This window comes from Elgaria multicarinata, chromosome 12, assembly GCF_023053635.1.
Source record: "Elgaria multicarinata webbii isolate HBS135686 ecotype San Diego chromosome 12, rElgMul1.1.pri, whole genome shotgun sequence".
Lineage (NCBI taxonomy): Eukaryota > Metazoa > Chordata > Lepidosauria > Squamata > Anguidae > Elgaria > Elgaria multicarinata.
In genome coordinates this window covers 7,845,909-7,865,874 of record NC_086182.1, presented here as the reverse complement: position 1 = coordinate 7,865,874, position 19,966 = coordinate 7,845,909, and the positions used below count along the sequence as shown (strand labels likewise).

Below are 19,966 nucleotides of genomic sequence, written 5' to 3'. Positions count from 1 at the left end.
TGCTCTCTCTTATTTCTTTACTGTGTTCGGTTTGCTGCTGATTCTGTTGTTTTATTGAACTGGATCACTAAGAATTCGGTGCTGGTGTTTTAAAACAAAACTGACATGTGGCTTGGCTTGCTTGCATGAATCCAGCAGAGGACTCCTGGGTGCAAGCGTCAGTTTGCTGGCATGCCCCGCCCCCTCTGCCCCATGCTGGTCAAGTGGGGCCCGGACCACTGACGATTTCTTGCTCCCAGAGCATGCAAAATCCTGAAACTGACCTTGCGGACAGGGCCGGTGCTACCATAGAGGCCACTCAGGCGGCTGCCTAGAGCGCCAAGCTAAGAGGGGCGCTGGGCACAGCGCAGCACTCACATGCATTGGCTGTGAGCCAGCTGGCCTGAGGATTCAGCTGGGCCTGGGCAGGCGAGATGGCTCCCCATGCCTGCCCAGCCGAAGCGAGGCCAGGGACACTGGGATGGGGGTGGGGCGACTCCACATTCGGACTTCCAGAACGCACCCGGAAGAGGGAGAGAGAGAGAGAATGTATGGGTGCATGGGGTCTTTGAGTGAATGCATGTGTTCCTGCGTGTGTTTGTTTGGAGTGAATGATGCTGAGTGTGTGTGTGCGTGCGTGTGTGAGTTGGGGGGGGATGATTTGGAGGTGATATTCCTATTAAATAATGCATTTTAGACCCATAGATGTTCCTTTCCAATTTGTTTGCTATAATTGGCATGACGTATTTCTTGCACTTTAAAATAAATTTAGCAGTTTCAAGTTTTGTGCTTCTTATTTTTTCCAGGAAACATATGTTCTTAAAAACCAAAGTTGGCATTTTTTGTGGGGAGGGGTGAAAGTAGCTCACCTTGCCTAGGGCGTAAAATAGTCTGGCACCGGCCCTGCTTGCGGAAATCCCAAATAAGGTGTGCTACAGGGATAGGACGGCTCACCTGTGACTGTGCATTGACATTTGCCCCGAAGTTCACCAGCTCCCGCACCACATCTTCTTGTCCTGCGAGGGCGGCGATATGCAACGCTGTGTTCCCTTTCTGGAAAACCAAATGGGAGATAAAGATCGAACAAGATGCAAGTTAGAAGCAGCCTAGGAACAAAGGCTGCTGCAGTACCAGACAGCCTGAGGAATTTCCTCCCTCCACAGAGCCAGTATAGGAGCTAACGCCTATATTTGCTGGGAAATAAGCCACTCGTTGGTGAATCCGATCGGGTGACCATATGGAAAGGAGGACAGGGCTCCTGTATCTTTAACAGCTGTATAGAAAAGGGAATTTCAGCAGGTGTCACTTGTATGTATGCAAGTGAAATCCCCTCTTCATCACAACACTTAAAGCTGCAGGAGCCCTGCCCTCTTTTGTATCTGTTCAAGAGGCCTCTGCTCCTGCAGCTTTAACTGTTGTGATGAAGAAGGGATTTCACCAAGCGCTGCATGCATACAAATGACACCTGCTGAAACTCTCTTTTCTACACAACTGTTAAAGATATAGGGGCCATGTCCTCCTTTTCAGCCACGTAATCCTATAGTAACAAACCAAATAGGGAAGGGCAGGAAATGCATGTGGGCCTCAGAAGCTCTTCCATATAAAAACATTCCCCGCACACATTCAACTAGCATGTCAGGGAGAAGGCTAAACTGAAACCCTTCCAGTCTTCTTTGCCTGGCCTGCTGTTTGAAGGGACACAGCGCAGCACAGGTTTACCACCTCAGGGAAAGCTAGGCCTTAAAAGCATGGCCTGTAGTGGGTGGGTGGCAGGCAAGCAGGAAGGCTACAAGCAACATCTTCAGACAGTTGCCAGGGCACCAAGGCCTCGACCAGGCCATCCACCGACTCCTGCCCTGGGACACTCTTTTCAAAAGCCCCCAGAGCTGGGAGCCAACATTTTAACTTCCTACAGTGCCTCCATTGTAGAATCACTCCTGAGCACTGTGGGAGATTTAAATGGTGGCTTCCCAGCAACTGTTGTGTGGTAGTACTGCTGCCACCACCAGGTTAAGCCCACCAAGGTATGAGGGGGCCACGTTGCCACAGGCCCCCTCAAATGTGGAACTTGCCAGAGGAGATACAACAGGCCATTGTCACGTCCATTGTATCTCCCACAGGACAGGACAGCCTCCAAACCCTTTTCCCCACAGGTGCCCTGAGGACCCGGTCAGGCCTACTAAGCCATCCTCTGACTGGCCATGCAAGCCTCAGCTTCTTCCGTTCCTTTCCTCTTCCACCATCTCTGCTATTCCCAGTGGCTGCTGGTACAATTACCCTTCGCTGCAGTAGTTGTATATGGCAGATGCATCCCCTGACCCCAACACAGGAATTGTAGCTTTGTGGGCCAAAAGAGACATGACTTTAATCTGTGCCTAGCAGCTACACTTTTTAATTTTTTACATTTTTACTCTACAGTAGGCATGTCGTCGTCCCCCCGCCCGATCCAGATAGGGACACTAGCGTGAGGGATGGATAAGTGGGTTTTCAAGAACCAGGTCACATCCCTTTCACCTACTCTAGAGTAAAAAAGGGGGTAAGAGCACTACGAGGCATTGATTTAAAATAATGTCTGTTTCGTCCCTGTGTAAGGCCTAAGTAGGCTCCAATGAAAAAGTCTTAACTCCCACGTAAAACTACAACTCGGGTTTTTAGGGAAAGCTGTGATTGTCACTTTAACGACTTTCAAACCAGTTTAAGAGCTGGTATGCACAACCAAAGCCCCAACCAGGATGAGCTCTTTCACTGGGAGTGGTGATCATGGGCAGAAAGTAGATCTCCAGATGTTCTGGAACAACACTCAGCATTCCTGACCATTGTCCAGACTGGCAGGGGCTTCTGGGAGTTGAAGTCCAAAACATCTGGAGATGAGGGGATTCAGCATAGGCGCCACCATCCACCTTTGGCCAAAGGAGGGAGACCAGTCTAAAAAGCCCTTTTGCACCAATAGACCCTCCCAAGCCCCCTTCCCATAAAGGATTTTGTCCCTGGCCAGATTCATTTGCTGACCTCAGAAATTAGGGGAGCTCTTCGTGTTGGCTACAGGCTGCCTTTGTCCTGCCCCATCCTCAGTTCCACAGGACAGCATTCACACGGCAGCTGCTTTGGGCCTTACCTTGGTGGTGGTTTCCAGTACGATTTCTTTGTGCAGCAGTTCAGCCACCATCTTCACGTGCCCCTCCTTGGAGGCCAGGTGCAAAGCATTTAGCCCATTCTGGAAAGAGGAGAGAGTCCATGAGACCAGGGCTGTGAGCTGGCCTGGCCCTGCCTTGCAGCTGATTCAACCTGGGACGTGCTAAGCGGGTCAGCCAAAAGAGTTGGATGGGGACACTGGCACCATCTCCATGGTGTAAGCTCTTTAATGAGTGCAATGCTACCTTGCTTGTGGGTGGGTGGGTGTGAGAGAGAAAGGCGAGATGTGTGTGATCTCTTTGCTGTCTTCCTGTATGTTTCCAAGCCCGATTCAAGGTGCCGGTTTTAACCTATAAAGCCTTACACGGCTTGGGACCTGACGGAACACCTCTCCCAACATGAACCTACCCGTACACTGCGCTCAACATCTAAGGTCCTCCTCTGGGTGCCTACTCTGAGGGAAGCTCAGAGGATGGCAACAAGGAAGAGGGCCTTTTCAATGGCGGCCCCCCAATTATGGAACAATCTCCCTGACGAGGCCTGCCTGGCACCAACATTGTTATCTTTTCGGTGCCAGGTCAAGACTTTTCCCTTCTCCTAGACATTTAACAGTGTATGTTGAGCTTTCTAACTGATCCCAGATTGTCTTTGCATATTATGTTTTATGGTTTTAAAATTTGGTATATCTGTTTTCTTCAATGTTCAATGTTTTAATCTTTGTAAACTGCCCAGAGAGCTTCGGCTATGGGGCGGTATATAAATATAGATGATGATGATGATGATGATGATGATGATGATGATGATGATGATATACAGGGGCCGATGTCAAGCATAGGCAAGGTTGGATACCTCCCAAGGGCCCACACTCCAGTAAGGCCCACTGACAAGAGCCCTTGGCCCCCTCCAGACTTGCTCCTTCTCTTCGCTGTTGCAAATTGCCCCCCTGCCTCTTGCTCTGGCAGGTAGTGGTGGTGGTGGTGAGAACTTTTGCCTATCAAGCAAGCAAGGGGTACCAATGATGAGGAAGAAGAGGTGGAGCAAGAACAGCTGGGTGACCATGGCAATGAGAAAGCAGCCTTACTAAGGGAAGGGACCCATGGAGGGTGTCTTGCCCTCGAAAACCTGGAGCTGGCACTATTTCTATATATGGATGTCGAACTGTCACAAATTCTGCGAGAATTATGGCTGAGAATGGAGGAGTCTTGAAATATCAATTAGTTAATGCAAGTTTGGAACACCATGGAAAGTTGATGAATGAATGTGTAAGAATGAGGGAAGGACAACAATGGATGAGTTTGCAGGCAGATATATATTTTTAATGGTTTGTCCTTTATTCTTTACCTCATCATAGAGAAGAACCTTTTTATATATATATAACATCCTTTAATCTTGTCCACCCAGTTTGCTCTCAACTACTGCCCGTTGTAAAACCTACGAAGTCTGTGTAGCACTGGATCCCATATGGTGGTGGTGGTGGGTAGATACTGATTTCAGCTTTTTAAAAGACTCCTGGCAATGGGGTTAATAACTTTTCCAAGTTTCCTTTTGCTGCCACTTCTCAAGGAATATCTAAGATGTAGAGTGCTGTCTAACCTTTAAGAAATATACACTGAAACATCCCCAAAAAGTAATATTGGGGAGACTAATTTTGAATATTGAGTTTCAAAGGACTTCCTGACATTTATATGTAAACAAGACATATATGGAAGTGGTAAAATCTTATATATATTGAAATCTGTTCAATAATGGGGTGTACAAGAGTGCGCAATTTATTTGAATTGTCAATGCACAGAGAGACAGTGATGCCCTCTGATCCCACCCTCCAACATCCACATTTCAAGGAAAGCCTATAGGAACCACCGTAGGAGTTCAAATTCTCCTTTCCGATATTCTATTGGACTCACAGGCACTGGGTGGAACCAGTGGTCATGTTCCTGCTGCCCCCTCCATGGGTTGGTTATATGTCTGGAGGAATGAACATCCCTTAGGAGTAGAGATCTTGTGGCTCTTCAAACGTTGCTGGACTGCAACTCCCATAAGACCTTGCCAGCATAACCAATGATGAAGTATCATGGGAACTGCAGCTCAACAACATCTGGAGGACCACACATTGCCTACCCCTGCTAGATGTTCCAAGCCTTACAAGTGTTTCTTTATTTAAACTACCAACAAGACTTGGAAACAAAGAGCTACAAGATTTTGAAGCTATACTTCTATTATGTAACACAAAATCGCATTTGCTTTATTTGCAGCAATGTTGGCTCATATTCGGCTTGTGCTCTACAACAATTCCAAGATCCTTCTCACTTGTAGTATTGCTGAGCCAAGTATCCCCCATCTTGTAGCTGTGCATTTTGTTTCTTTTTCCTAGGTGTAGAATTTGGCATTTATTCCTATTAAATTTCATACGAGCCTGCCTGCTCCTTAAGGTCTTCTGGAGAGGCCCTTCCTTCAAGCCCAATGCCATCAGTGGTGGCATTGCAAAAGAGGGCCTTCTTGGTGGCGGCTCCCAGGCTGTGGAATGCGCTACCAATGGAGGCTAAGTTCACTCCCTCTCTGCTTTATTCAAGAGTGCTTTATTCAAGAAGTCGTTTGGCTTGTAAGTGGGTCTATTGGTTTGGATTCTGTTTTTATTATATTTTAATGTGTTTTATTGTTTTAATCTTTTTTTAAAAAAGCAAGCTGCCTTAAGTGCCATTTTTTGGTAGAAAGGTGAGGTATAACTCAAATAAATAAACAAATGCTCAGAAGAAAGCAGGAGAAGGCTTTTGCAGGTAAGTAGGACTGAATGACTCAGTCACTTTCAAATAGCACCCCAAATACCAACCCCCTGCATGTTTGGGAAAGGAGGAAGCAGAAGACAGATCCGCTGAAAAGTCAGCAGGTTAAGGGAAGCCAGGGCCAGATCTACACCAAACAGGACATGACACTTTGAAAATGCTTTGAAAACTGTCTATGGGGTGTGTCCTGGGCCCCAACAGTTGTCACTACAGACATAAACCGTTTTGAAGCAGGTCCTGCCCAGGTTGTGTTTGGGTGTGTACTAAAAAAGAAAAGAAAAACCAGATTCGGAGAGAAAATGGCACAGAAGAATGACCAGGATTGAAAGCTGAGAAGAAACTGGCAGATAGAATGGGAAGACTGGAGGAGCTGCACGTGGACAAGAGCTGCAGAGAGAAGGAAGGCTGAAGTTCACATATTGATTTGAAACAACCAGCCAGCTCTTTGGCTGCAGGCCTCTAGTCCCTATTGATCCCCAAACACCCTTTTTTGGAACAGCTACATCATCTCCCTGCATTGAAGCCTCCCGCCCCCTGCAAGTGGCCACAGATCTCCACCCCCACTCCCCCGGCCGCTCTTGGACCCTTATTTCCTTTTGGCTAGGTGCAGGCATCCCAGGGCAATCCGAGGTCTCTTTCCTGCTGATAGATGAGATGCAAATGCTTGTTCTTTGGTGGAGGTGAGGAGGAGGAGGAGGAGGAGGAAGATGGAATCGAGGTTGGTGCAGATGACGATGATGACCGGATGGTAGGAGAGAGAGGCCTCGCTCAGTTGTGTGTGAGAAGACAGGGCTTGTGGGCTAGGTCTGACCACACGTATCCCACTTTTATCTCATACAGGACACATGAGGTTGGACCTTGACCACAAGTGTGATACTCCCCAGGGTGGAAAAGGCAAAGGTGCAATCGGACCATGGGAGAACGGCAGGAAAAGAGGACAACGAAACAGCTCCCCCGGTCTTCACAGCACAAAGTCCCAGAATTTCCCATGACTGGAGAGCCGTCAGCTTGCAGGGTAGATCCCAAATCTGACCTAGACACAAATTTCAACCCTGGCCCCACACTCTTCCTAGCTTTTCCATGCTTGCTTCTTCAGGCAGACGGCTCTTCAGAAAAGACCATTCTCTCTTTGCCACAGAAGTCGTTCTCAGTTCTATTTACTTATTAGTGTGTTTAAAACCAAGTTTCTAGTCCTTATGGTGGTATATAGCTAAACAAATGTGAGTGACGTTTCAGAGTGGGAAGTTTTCCAGGGTTCAGCAGCTGGGGCATGGGAGCCTTAGAAATGTTCCAAAATCCACACTAAATCAATACCTTTATTAGGACCAACTGAAACGTCACAACATAGTGAGCAAACTTTCAAATTCCCCAGAATTCTTCACCAGGCCAGATGTTAAGGAAAACAGGTAGGTGGGAGCGAGAAAGCTGACCTGCTGTTGAAGCCACGGCATCTGTGTTTAGTCACATTCTTTTTGTGTAGCAATGCAGAGTAAATTATGCAGAAGGGCAAAATTGCAGAATAAGTGATGTGAAATAAGGGAACAAAAATAAAGGCAGTCACACCATTTTAAAGTTGCAGAATGCGGCATTTCTGGGAGCAGAATGCGGGGCTCCCTGTGCTGACGTTTCATTTCCCTCGGCACAGCATCCAGACAGCCTTTTAAATGCAACTTCTAGGCAATGTCCTGCTAAAAATAAATGTGTAGCCCAGCCTTCCCAAACCAGCTGCCCTCCGGGTGTGTCAGACTAAATTCTCAACAGTGCTGGCTGGGAAATGCTGGGAGTTCTTGTCCGTCACATCTGTTGGGCACCAGGCTGGGAAAAGCTGTTCTAGCCTCTGTTTGCATCCCCTTTCCTCCCACACTGCTACTCTGAGGAACAATTTATCTAGTCAGGAGCACCAAGGAATAAAACGCTTTTCTTGGACGGCAGGCTGGGGTTTGCATGAATAAAAATTCCCTTCCCACGAATAAAAATTCCGGTGCATTAAAAATGAGCGTGTCAACCCAGTCTTCTTCCTGGCACACTTTGTGGGAGCATTACAACATGGAACCATTCAGCTGTGGCCTGGGGGATGGTACAGCCTGGGGAAAGTGTTAGGACTTGTCTCCGAGGCTTATCTAACCTGGTCCCTAATTCTACAGGGACAGATGGAAAAAGAGAAAGGAAGATCCCTGAGCTGCAGGTTATCCCTAGCAGGGAAACATCAATTAGGGGTTGGATAAATTCCAGGAGGAGAAGGCTATCAATGGCTACAAGTTCTGGTGCCTATGTGCTACCTCCAGTATCCGAGGCAGTAAGCCTGTGAGCACCAGTTGCTGGGGAACATGGGCAGGAGGGTGCTGTTGCACCGTGTCCTGCTTGTGGGTTCCTGGTCAACCACTGCTTGGCCACTGTGTGAGTGCTGGACTGGGAGGACCTTTGTTGTGATCCAGCAGGGCTCTTCTTATGTTCTTATCCTTCTAGAGCAGGAATGCTGAACCTCCTGAAGCCCCAGGGTATGTTGCCCCTGTCCCTTTTGCCTCTGTGGTGTGTCGTGGCTAGAGTGTCGGACTGAGAGTCGGGGGATCTGGGTTCTAGTCCCCGCTCGGCCATGGAAGCTCACAGCCTCAGCCCAACCTCAGCAAACTTGGCTACTTCACTGTTCACTCCTAAGTTAAAACCTCGGGCCCAGAAACCAAATTCAGCCAGTCCAAACACTTTCCTCTTTAAGAAATGGTGAAAAAATACAAGATGACGTCAAATGGACACACACACACACACACACACCCTGCATAAAATTCTGTGTTCGAGGCAGGGCGACTGAATGATAAAAGCCGCATTTGGAAGCACCCTTAAGGGCACTTTGAAACATTTATTGAGAAATACTTGGGTTTAGCATAGGTGGAGAAAGACAGTTTAAAACAGGCCAACTGACCAGAGATGGTCAGCCAGAAAAATGCATTTTCTAGAGATCGAAGTTACCTCTCCCCATCTCACTCAGCACTGCAGTTCATAGTTTCTCTCTCGCACACAAATCCTGCTTGAACAGTAGCTGTTAATTGCATAATTATCATTCTCTGCATTTCATTTCCCTCTGACCTCACTATTAACAACACACACACACACACACACACCATTGCTACGTATGTGTGTATATATCTATATCTATATCTATCTATCTATCTATCTATATCTGTATCTCAGAACAACATTGCATGCATCTGATTAAATGGAGCATAATAATTCTGTTAGTCTTTAAGACACCACTAGACTCTGCGGACGTCTTTACTTCAAAGGGAAATCATGTTGCTTACCCAGGGTGTTTGTGCTTCCTGCTTTTTGGCACAATTGTTATGAGCTAATTACACAGGCAGAGAGGGGAGACCCATGTGATTTGAATTGAATAAGTCCCCTCCATTCACTTCCATTGAAACAGCACTATTTAGTGGTGGAAGATCCTGCTTTTTCCTGGGTATTGCCACTTTAAAAGTGGTTCTTTTTATGGTGGAATTTCTAAAGGATACCACGGGAGACATCCTGGTCGTTCACAACATCATTTAAATGACCCAGAAATTTCCGCGAGTGATCCATCATGAGCACGCTCATGTAAAGAAGCTCTTTGTTAGTTTTGCTACAACAGACTAACATGGCTACCCCTTCAAAAAATCTTGTTACACCATCTTTTCCTGGCAGGGGTGGATGGGTAAAAGAGATTAAGTTATGCCTTTGCGAAAATGGCTCTCTCTTTCTAGAGGTGTCTCTTCCTGTTTCATAGCCATTGTGGGCCATTTGCTTCCTGTATTTTCCCCATGAAAGGGTGTGCCTGCCACGCTTTGCCACTGACTATTGAGGAAGTTTCAAGTTCACTGGCTCCAGTAACCTCTCCTATCCAACCCCACCCCCAATCTCACAACAACACTGAACGGGATGGATGAATAGTCTGCCCTGATATAAGAGCACTTTGAATGTGAAAGGAAGCACCTCTGCCTTCACAGGGGCAGGCTGAGATTATCTGCATTCCCCCTGGGAGCAGTTTCCCTCCAAGTCTATTACTAAAAGGTGAGCAAAAAAAACCCATGTCTCCTAAGAGGACCTTGGAAAACATTACTGTCATGATGTGCTGAACATGGGAGCAATCATGACACAGAGGCCTGGCCCTGGTTCTATTAGCCAGAGCAATCACTATCTTTTCAAGTCAAGGAATAAATGAAATATTCTGGAAAGGCGCCTAATGCGACTGGAAGCCGTGGGCCGTGTACGGGAACAAATCGATAAATTGAAACCTACAGGGTTTTCACTAGCTCTTAGTGGCGGCATTAAGGGGGCTGAGGCGGCTCTCCTGGCCGCCGCCTCCTCCTGGAAAGAAGCTGTGTTCATACTGATCATCATCCTTAGAAATGAAGGCAATTTCATATCCCAGAACCAAAGTGGGTCATTGGGGGTGCAACATATGAGGCATCTGCCCAGGGGGCACATCGCAGGTGTGCAGTGCCAGCACCACGATGGAGGTGGGCTAAAACACACACACACCGGACCAAAAACCTAAATGCCACCTCTCCTAACCTGCTGCCCCCCCCCAATGTTTTGGCCTACAACTCCCACCAGCCCCAGCCAGCAGCGTTTATGGAAGTTGTAGTCCGCAACATCTGGAGGGCTCCAAGTTAGGGAAGACTGCCTCTTTCATAAATCTTCTTCTCCTGTTTACCGCAGCTTCTATAACACACACCCACACCCACACACCTCTGTTGTTTCCCATGTGCCTATTTTTTAGACTGTAAGCCCCTTGGGGCAGAGACCTGCCCTCTCATTCTTTATAAAGTGTGTTGTACACAGCTGGTGCTATATCAGGGGTGCTGAAGTTCTTTCAGCCCAAGGGCTGGATTCAATGCCAGAGAAGCTCTCGGAGGCTGTATCCCAGTGGTAGGCAGGGGGCAAATATAAAAAATGCCAGCATATTGCAGCATAAAGTTCTTACAGGCAGTAACTGAGCCTTAGGAGAGGCAGAATAATCTTTTAGAATGGGTGGGGAGACCTCCAAAACCCAGGAAGCCACCAAACGAGTGGTGGTCATGGGAAAGGGGGCGGAGCCAGGAAAAGAGGTGGGGTCAGGAAAAGGGGCGGGGCCGTCTAGAGAGTCCAGCTTAACCCTGGGGCTGCCTTCAGGGTGCCATGTTGGCACCACTCCGCCGCCAAACCCTGCGCTATCGCTGGTGTGTGATGGTGGCAAGTTGTCTTTATGAGAGGAAGCAGAGCGGGCTTTCTGGCAGCCATTAGGCTCACTAGGGTCTCCCCGTCTCCCTTCCACGGCTTCCGGCAAGCAATCGGAGGTCGCCTTCTACCCGGGAACGCCCCCGGAGTGCCTCTGAGCAAGGGCAGACCGGCGGAAGGATCGGGCTGACCTCACTCTGGCTAGAAAAGTCATGGTACGTCCCCGACTTTTCAGCCGTACATTTTCGCCCTGGGGTGGTTTCGAATCCGCAGCTGCGTCATATAACCGATGCAGCACAGATTCGGAGCCACCCCAGGGCAAAGGTGATGTCAAGACGGTCCCCTGCACAAAGCGAGACCACTCTCACGCTGCCTTTGACCTTTCCTGCGTTCCATGAAAAACATGAAAATATAACACCGTAGGGACTGTGCTGGACCCAAGGCAAATCTTGGAGCTCAGGCATATGGCTGACCATGCTGCTGTCTTTGCAGAACTATATCTTGTTCTGTACTATACTAGTACTAGGCTCACTATTACAGTCAGGAAATGTCGTTATTATTACTTTTACTATTTTAGCTTTGTGGATTTCATCCTTCTGCTTCAATTTTAAATTGATGTGTTGCTGCAACTCCACCACACCTTCCCCAGTTCTCCGTTTTAAAGTAATTTGTGATTATTATTTTTACAATGGTGTTATGTTGTTTTAGTTTGTTGTTTTATATAATTTTGCTTTAATCCCTGCAAACCGCCCAGAGAACTCCAGTTATAGGCTGGCCTGCATATATATTGGGTGTATGTATGAATCTATAATAATAAAAGACGATACATGTGTGTCAGCACCATAGTGTCAAGACTGTGAAATCAAAACACCTGAAACCTGGTGTGCAGAGGAAGGGAACTCCAGGGGTGTGTACCTCGGGGAAGTGGGGTTAAAATACATTAACCAATTAACGTTAATTCACTTAAATGTCTCTGATCTTTGAATCCTGTAATGCTATCTTCAGTCACTAGGTGCATAGCTTTGCAGTCAATACAGTTTGAAACCAGGGGGGAATAGTCCAAGGGACAGTAATATACTTGCCCCATCCCCACAGCTTTGAGGCAGTCCCCCCCCCAGTGGGAAATGGCCCCTCAGGGGAATAGAGTGGAAGGAATCCTCCTCAGGAAGCTGTAAGGATGCACCATGGCGGGGGCCTTGCCTAACAGTCCTAGCATATGTGGCTTCGCTCAGACGGGGTGGGCACCATGTGTCCAACTCTGACAGCTGCATAACTTTGTCTGAAGGCTTTCCAAGCTGTGAGAAGCTGGGTCCGTTTGCTAGTAAATAAATAAAACAGTGACAGGGAGGAGGGATGAAATGGAACAGTGCCCCCCCCCCCCCACCTGCACATATCATACAGCTCACCTCACTCATTTGAAGCTATTTGCTCTCCAGGAAGAGACGGCTCTACCATGGTGCTATATGTAGAAAGGTGGGAAGTAAATTGAAGTAACTACATAAAAGTGAGTGAGACAAAATTTGGGCATCCTTAAGGGCACTAGATTAGGGGCCCAATTTTGTCTTGCTTCCAAAATTATCCTCATCTAGAGGCCTTCAAGAGGCAGCTGGACAACCATCTGTCAGGTATGCTTTAAGGTGGATTCCTGCATTGAGCAGGGGGGTTGGATTTGATGGCCTTATAGGCCTCTTCCAACTCTACTATTCTATGATTCTATACACAGGTCTTGGAGTTCTGAATTCCCTGGTCTTGTTTCCAAGGCAGAATTGATGTGTTCAAAATTCTCTCTTTTTTTAAACTTAAAAAAAATAGTCTGAAATTTGCACAGAACAACGCACATAGGTAATTTGTCAAAGCTTTCAGTTCCATTCATTCAACTAACTTCTGTTTATACCATTTCTATTCATTTACGCAATTTTCTTCCCTAGTGCACACACTGATGCCCTAGTGCACACACTGAGAAAACACTGCAAAAAAAAAAAAAAAACACCCTGAAAAGGCCATCTTGATGGGGCCCATACAGTGTGATTGCGCCAAGATTTGTTTTGGGTGACGTTTTACTGGTGCACCTGTACAGTTGTGTGCATTGTCCATGTGCAGTGCATAAAAGAAAAAAATCAATCTTGATGCAATTGTATATACAGTGCTACCGAGATTCTTTCTGTCTGGTGTAGGCAGGATAAGCAATGGGCCCTGCTGAGGTCTCAGGCCGTCGACAAATGCCCAGTGATGCCAGTCCCTGACAGCAATCCTGACAATCAGACTCACTGCAATATTGAGCACTCTATTGAACGCTCTTTTATTTATATATTTACCAACCTTGCTCACAACGGTGGCAAACCATTCTTTACTTTTCTGAGGGACCCCCTTTTTCTCCCTCTCTCCTAATATTTGAACGCAGGGTCATCTCATGAAACTGACCAGTGGGAGTTTCAGAACAGATAAACAGGATTATTTCTTCACATCACTCATAGTTCAGCTTTGGAATTCACTACCCCAAGATGTAGTGATGCCCACCAACTTGAATGACTTTTAAAAGGATTTATCCAAATTCGTGGAACATAAGATTATTAATGGCTACTAGTCCTGATGGTTATATGCTACTGCCAGTATCAGAGGCAGTGTGCCTATATATACCAGTTACTGGGGAACATGGGTGGGAGGGTGCTGTTGCACTCATGTCCTGCTTGTTGTAAGGTTCCCATGGGCAGCTGGTTGGCCACTGTGTGAACAGAATGCTGGACTAGATAGACCCTTGGTCTGATCCAGCAGCGTTCTTCTTATGTTCTTAAGCCTTTGTCACTCCAGCAGCATTGTGGGAAATTTCAATGGTGGCCCTCACAGGCACGACTCCTGGGCTCATGGTGAGGGAGTGGGAGACACTGACATAGGAAGGAGATTGCCAGAAGGAACTAGGCTAGGGTGACCATATGGAAAGGAGGGCAGGGCTCCTGTATCTTGAACAATTGTATTAAAAAGGGAATTTCTGCAGGTGTCATTTGTATATATGGGGAGCCTGGTGAAATTTCCTCTTCATCACCACAGTGAAAGCTGCAGGTGCCCTGCCCTCTTTTAAATCTGGTCACTCTGGTATAGCTCCTTCTAAACTAGGCCCACAAACTCTTCTAACCTGCTGCCACCCCTGAAGTCTGAGGCCTGGCCAGATGTGTAGAAAGACTCTGTTAATACAGGCCTCTAACAGCATGTTCCGAGGTGTGTGAGAGCACATCATCAATGGTCCCAACTCCTGAATTGTAATTTCCCAATTATGGAGGCAATTAACTGCTTTAAAAGCTCGCACTCTTTCAATCAAAAGCACTGCAGTTAGCCTTAAAAGGTGCAACTGCACTCATTCCTTTTAATAAGTTGAGTAATAAAGGCTGAGGCGGCTGCCCTCATGAAATTTCCAATTATGTTGATTGTTGCGGCCACCTTGCACTTTTTTCCTCGTAAAGAGAAACTCAGGAGTATAAAAGGAGACCTTGAACCACGTTCCCAAAGCAAGTGCCGACGACCATTTTCTTCCCTCCTCTCCGCTTTTCTCACCTACAGCAGACCACTGAGGAAAACGCAACGTGGTTGTCTCCTAACGTTCACACAACGTACAGCAGGCAGGATGTCGACAATCCCCAGAGCGCACCGGAGGGAAACGCAACCCAATTAAACCTCCCCCTGCTTTTGTTTTCTATCCCAGTGAGCTATGAGAGGCTGGGAGGGTGGGCACCTTGAATAACTATTTATTTCTGATCAGTGATGGGGAAGGAAATATACCCAGGAGCTGCACGAGGGTGGTTGTAGCTTCATTACTACAAGACTCCCTTCCCCTCCCTCGTTTTCTGGGGCGGGAGCTCCGTTGAAAGCAGCGCTGCTCGTTAATGAGCACAACAGTCTCTCCCAATTAAGAACAAACAGCAGCTGCCTCCAGAATCAAGGGCTGGATCTGAGCCTGCGTGTGCGTCTGCGAAAGAGACTCTCCCTAAGGCGTAACACTTTTTGTTCTGCACAGGAACAAGCTCAAACAGCACTACTCTGGAGCACAAAACCCCCATGCGGAGACGGGGAAAGCGAGGCAGCGGCTTCAGGCGGCAAATCTTGGCTTTGATGAGGGTCCACTGAGCAGGAGACAGATCGGAGCCATGTGGGCAGGGGGGCACAATCAGATAGGAAGGTTTTCCTGAGGAAGCCACGCCGAAATGAAAACAGGGGAGCAGCAACGCAGGCCTGAGACATTGCGCTAAAGTGGGAAAGCGCCCAAAAGTGACATCCAAAATGGAGAGAAACGTCTCAGGATGCTGGAAGGAAGATTTTATTTGTAAAAAGACCAACGTGTTTCACCCTGTTTTTATTTTAAGGCCTTCTTCAGTGGGTTGTAAAAACGTCTGTAGAAATTCCTATAACAAATGTCTCGTGCTACAATTCACAGAGACACTGTGATACTTGAAGCAGAGCCTGGCTTTTGTATGGTCCCCCACCCTACTCTAGAAGGTTAAGGTGCCGAGGGCTTCTCCAAAATTGGACCTTCTTGATCTGAAAGAGGTTCAACCCCCGTGCTTAAACAAGTCTTGCTCTCTACTCAGACACCATTTCTTGAGACATTGTCTATTTTCCCATCCCACTTCTTAGGTTGCTCAGAAGAAATTGTAGCCAGGGACGACCCAAGACATTTCGTTGCCGGAAGCACAGCAGAGCAGCAAATGGTGCTCCCCTCCCCTCATCAAGATACATAGTACTCAAAGACAGGCTGGGTTCAGACAACAAGATAACCAACGGTGGTTTAAGTAGTCAAACGACAGTTGAGTGGTCAACAGTTGGTTATTGTGTTGTCTGACGGGCAAAAAACACCCCGCGGTTGATTATTTCCCCCCCCCCTCCAATAACCATGATAATGCTCTGCAAAGTTGGCTATCTGCACAACTGTTGGTTAATGTGTTGTCTGTCGGGCTCAGCGGATTATTTTGCAGGGTTGAGTGGACTATTTCAGCTGGCTACAGAGTTCCTGGGCAAGAGTGGCCCAAACTGAGCCAGCCGCTCTTCTACAGCCGGCAGAACTCACAGAGGCTGCTGGGATAGCACCGGGAGGACTGAGGGAGGAGGGAGGGCGGGGAGAGGGGCGGGGGCTGTGTCAGGAATGATTATGGCCAGATTTGGACCACACGATAATCAATGGGGGGGGGGGGCAGGAAGAGGCAACCATCCACTGTGTTGATTATTGTGTCGTGGGGGGCGGGACGGGGACACAACAGACATACAACGCACAGAACATTAGTTGATTTAAATAACAGGGGGAAACAACAAGCTGTTCCATTGCTTATCCGGAGACCTGTTGATTAAAATGTCGTGTAGCTGGTTCCGTTGGGTACTCTCCCCCAATCGAGTGCACTATTCCAGCAGGTCATAGAGTTCTCCAGCAGGAGTGGCCAAAAGCACCCCGGTTTCTCCTGTACAGCCAGCAGAACTTTCAATGCATGATGGGATAGGGCTGGGAGGACTGAGGGAGGAGGGAGGGTGGAGCACCAGCAGCCCAGAAGGATGCCGGGACTTTCAGCCATGCAACAGAGGAGAGGGGCAACATGTTATGTGGGGACTACCGGAAAAATAACAAACTGTCAGTTGCCTCTTCCCCGCTCCGTTGCCTAAGATGTCGTCTGAACCAGGCCTATTAGTCCACTCAACGCCAGCCCCAACCACTTCACAGTTGTGTGGGGAGTACCTGCAAAATAACCAACTGTGAGTTGACTATTAACCCACCATTGACTAAAGTGTTGTCTGAACGCAGCCATAGTCAAGTCATTATAACACCCGAGGTAAAAAAAATCTCTCCCTTCCTAGCAGTAAAGGTACAATGATAATACATTAAACCAACAAACTGCTGCCCTTTCATGAAGCCCAAAACCAGCTGCCTCACTCTGTCCAATAGTACCGCTGGCCCCATTTGTGCCCTTATGTTAAACAGCGGTAGAACTTGGATACTGTCTGAATTTTCTGCCTCCGGGATCAAAATGTCCTCAGTCAGCTCTGTCCACACAGTTTCTGGGAGAATGATTTGCAAGTTTTGAACCTGTTCACAGACCTTTGCTATAAAATCACATTATTGGTGTCACACACACATGTATTCTGTACATGTGCTCCTCAGAAATGAAGACGTTTCGTCAGGATCAGCCCAGAGTATACACCGCAGTAGCCAAGTCAGCCCAAAGTCCTTGAGTTAAGGTCAAGGATAATCATATAGTCTACAGCCTCAGAGACCAGAAGCAGGTTAATTACATATCAGAGATGTGAAATTTTAACACAGCCTTCCTAGTAGAGTCATGGGAGCGATGAAACTCCGAGGGGAAGAGCAGAAACAACATGGGCCCTGGCATATTGTGTCACCTGACAAAGAAGACACAAGTCAACCTAAAAATGTAAGGGCATAACTATGCCACAGAGTCAAACTGGTTTCACAGCCATTCCCACTCCCCTGGGAAACGCAGTTCTGTAAGGGAGAATAAGGGATTCCCAACAAAGAATGTTCGACAACTTTGACAAACTACTAAGATTCTTGTTTGTATGTGAAAAGTAAATGGCCTTGTGACAAATCCCTGTATTCTGATTTCCCTGTATAGCTCAACAGTGCCCTCTAGAGCATCTATGTTTCAACACTCTGCTGGGAAACCTGAATAGGGTTATTCTTACCTTTTGTTTCCCAATATACACATCAAGAACTCAAGCTCTTTTGCACAATGCTTCATCGAGCTGGAAATGAGCACTGCTTCTGACTTGGAAGTTCAGAAGTGTTAAGCAGTTGGATCTGCCATAGCCATTTGCTCCTTCCCCAAAGTGGATTTGTTTAATAAATAAATGAATCAAATACTATGTAGTTCCTTGGATATATTCTCTTCACTGTATGTCCTTGCAGCAAGTACAAAGAGGGCTGCAATGACCCACAACAGGAGACTTGCTTCTCTGCAATCTGGGCCAAAAGGGATGCTAGTTTCTGGGGTCAAGTGGGCAGGGCTCCTGCAGCTTTAACTGTTGTGACGTAGAGGGAATTTCCCCAGGTGCTGCATGCATACAAAGGACTCCTGCTGAGATTCTCTTCTCTATACAACTGTTAAAAACACAGGAACCCTGTCCTCTTTTCCATATAGTCACCCTACCCCCCTCCCTCAATGAGTCTGCCTTCTCAGCACCAGTGTCACCAGCTGCTCTCGCTCCTCCTCCTTTTCCTCATCATGGCTCCCACTTGTTTCCTTGGTAGGCAGAGAGTCAGGGAGCAAGGAGGCTGGGGCATCTCCTTCTGCTCAACACCACTGTTGTTTGGGCCAGAGCAAGAGGCAGACAAACAAGCAGGCTGTGATGGTGAACGGGAGAAGCAACTCCTTGGGGCGCTTGTCAGCGGACCCCTCCTGGCTGGCGGGCCTTGGCAGGAGGCCCGTCACGCCTACACTTGACGCCAGCCCTTCCTCAAGGGTGTGGACGTGGAGGGAATGTAGGACAGCCGCTTCACATGCCAACCCATGCCCCTGTGGGTCTAGGTGGGCCACAGAAGGAATCCTGACTTCTGTCATTGTGATGCGGCGCATCTGGAGGAGTGAGGTGAGTCACCGTCTGACTGTGCAGGCGTCCCCCCACCGCTGCCTCTGAGCACCAGCGGTGAATGCAGAATGGACTTTGCAAGGACACCAGCTCTGTCCTGCAATCTCCTTCAACAAAGGGCTCTGGCTGGCTGGGAAAATAGGAAGGGCCTCATCTGGAATATTCTATGCTTAAGAGGTGGGACGCCTTCGGCCTGCATGCACTGCCCCAGCCTGTTTTGCGGCCCACCACCAGCGAGTTTGCTGCAGAGGTTTGCAGCGCAACACCCCAAAAGGGCTGATTTCCCTTGCGTTAAGGAAAAACAACCCTCTGTTTGCTGCCAAAATCTGGCACCAATGCAGCAAAACAGCGAAGAATCCGCCTTTTTTTGCTGCCACACCACCAATTTTCGGCAGCAAATTCAGCAGCATGGTAGAGGCAGTTCTAGCAGTTTTAGCTCCGCTAGGAGCAGATCTTTTTGTAAAGCTAATGGGTCTTAATTGCCCATTCAAGTTCAAGCCACACCAAATACCTTGCATTCCAACAGGCAACACTGTTTTATTGTTGGGGGAAAGCCTTCTCCTCCAGCTACTGTGAGGACTGCAGCTAAACTCAGAGGAAATGGGGAATTCTGAGCAGGGTGGCAGGTGACATTAGGGTCCCTGCTAATAAAGAAGTGCTTGGGCTGTGTCCCTGTGAGACCTGGTTCCACTACACCACTGACAACCCCTGCCCCACTGTCCACCTTCCTCAACCTGGGGCCTTCCAGATCGTTTGAAGTACAATTCCCATGTTTCCTGACCGTTGCCCGTGCTGACTAGGGCTCATGAACTTCACAATATCTGGAGGGCACCAGGTTGGGAAAGGCATCACAGCCCCATCCTGACCCCTCAATCCCTGGGAAACAGGAGGATATGACGGCAGGGACCAGGAGTCACACACAATGGAGATCTCCTTCCAGAGGGGTAGATGTTTTTGTCTGCAGCAGCTACAAACAGCAATGGCTGTCTTGCGGCACCTTAAGGCAACGTGTCAGACTACACCTCATTTCATTCCAAGCCAGCATGGCCATGGGAGGTGTAGTCCAACACAACTGGAGGATACCACCTTGGGGATGGTATAAACTTTGTGTTGACTACAGTCCCCAGTTCCCCGTGAGCATTTCAGAAGTGACTGGTAATATCACAATAGCTGGTCTTGTAAAGGTTCACTTTGCTTATCGTACGCTTTGTACAGAATGGTGGCAGACTGTAGTTTTTGCATTTCATGGCCAGTTGGCCCCATTCCGCTCCCCTGACAATGTATGAGCGCAAGGCTACAATTCCTCT

General features: G+C 47.8%; 1 protein-coding gene across 4 annotated transcripts in view; it reads right to left on the bottom strand.

Annotated features, from left to right (window-relative positions):
• The window catches only part of LOC134407234 (secreted frizzled-related protein 1), a 520,297-nt gene that overhangs the window by 393,338 nt on the left and 106,993 nt on the right, over window positions 1–19,966 (bottom strand). For all 4 annotated transcript variants that reach the window (XM_063138881.1, XM_063138882.1, XM_063138883.1 and 1 more), the window contains exons 3-4: window positions 3,095–3,193; window positions 934–1,032 (exon numbers count right to left, since the gene is read on the bottom strand). In XM_063138881.1, coding sequence (XP_062994951.1) covers window positions 934–1,032; window positions 3,095–3,193 — 198 coding nt within the window. The remainder of the gene's footprint in view (window positions 1–933; window positions 1,033–3,094; window positions 3,194–19,966) is intronic.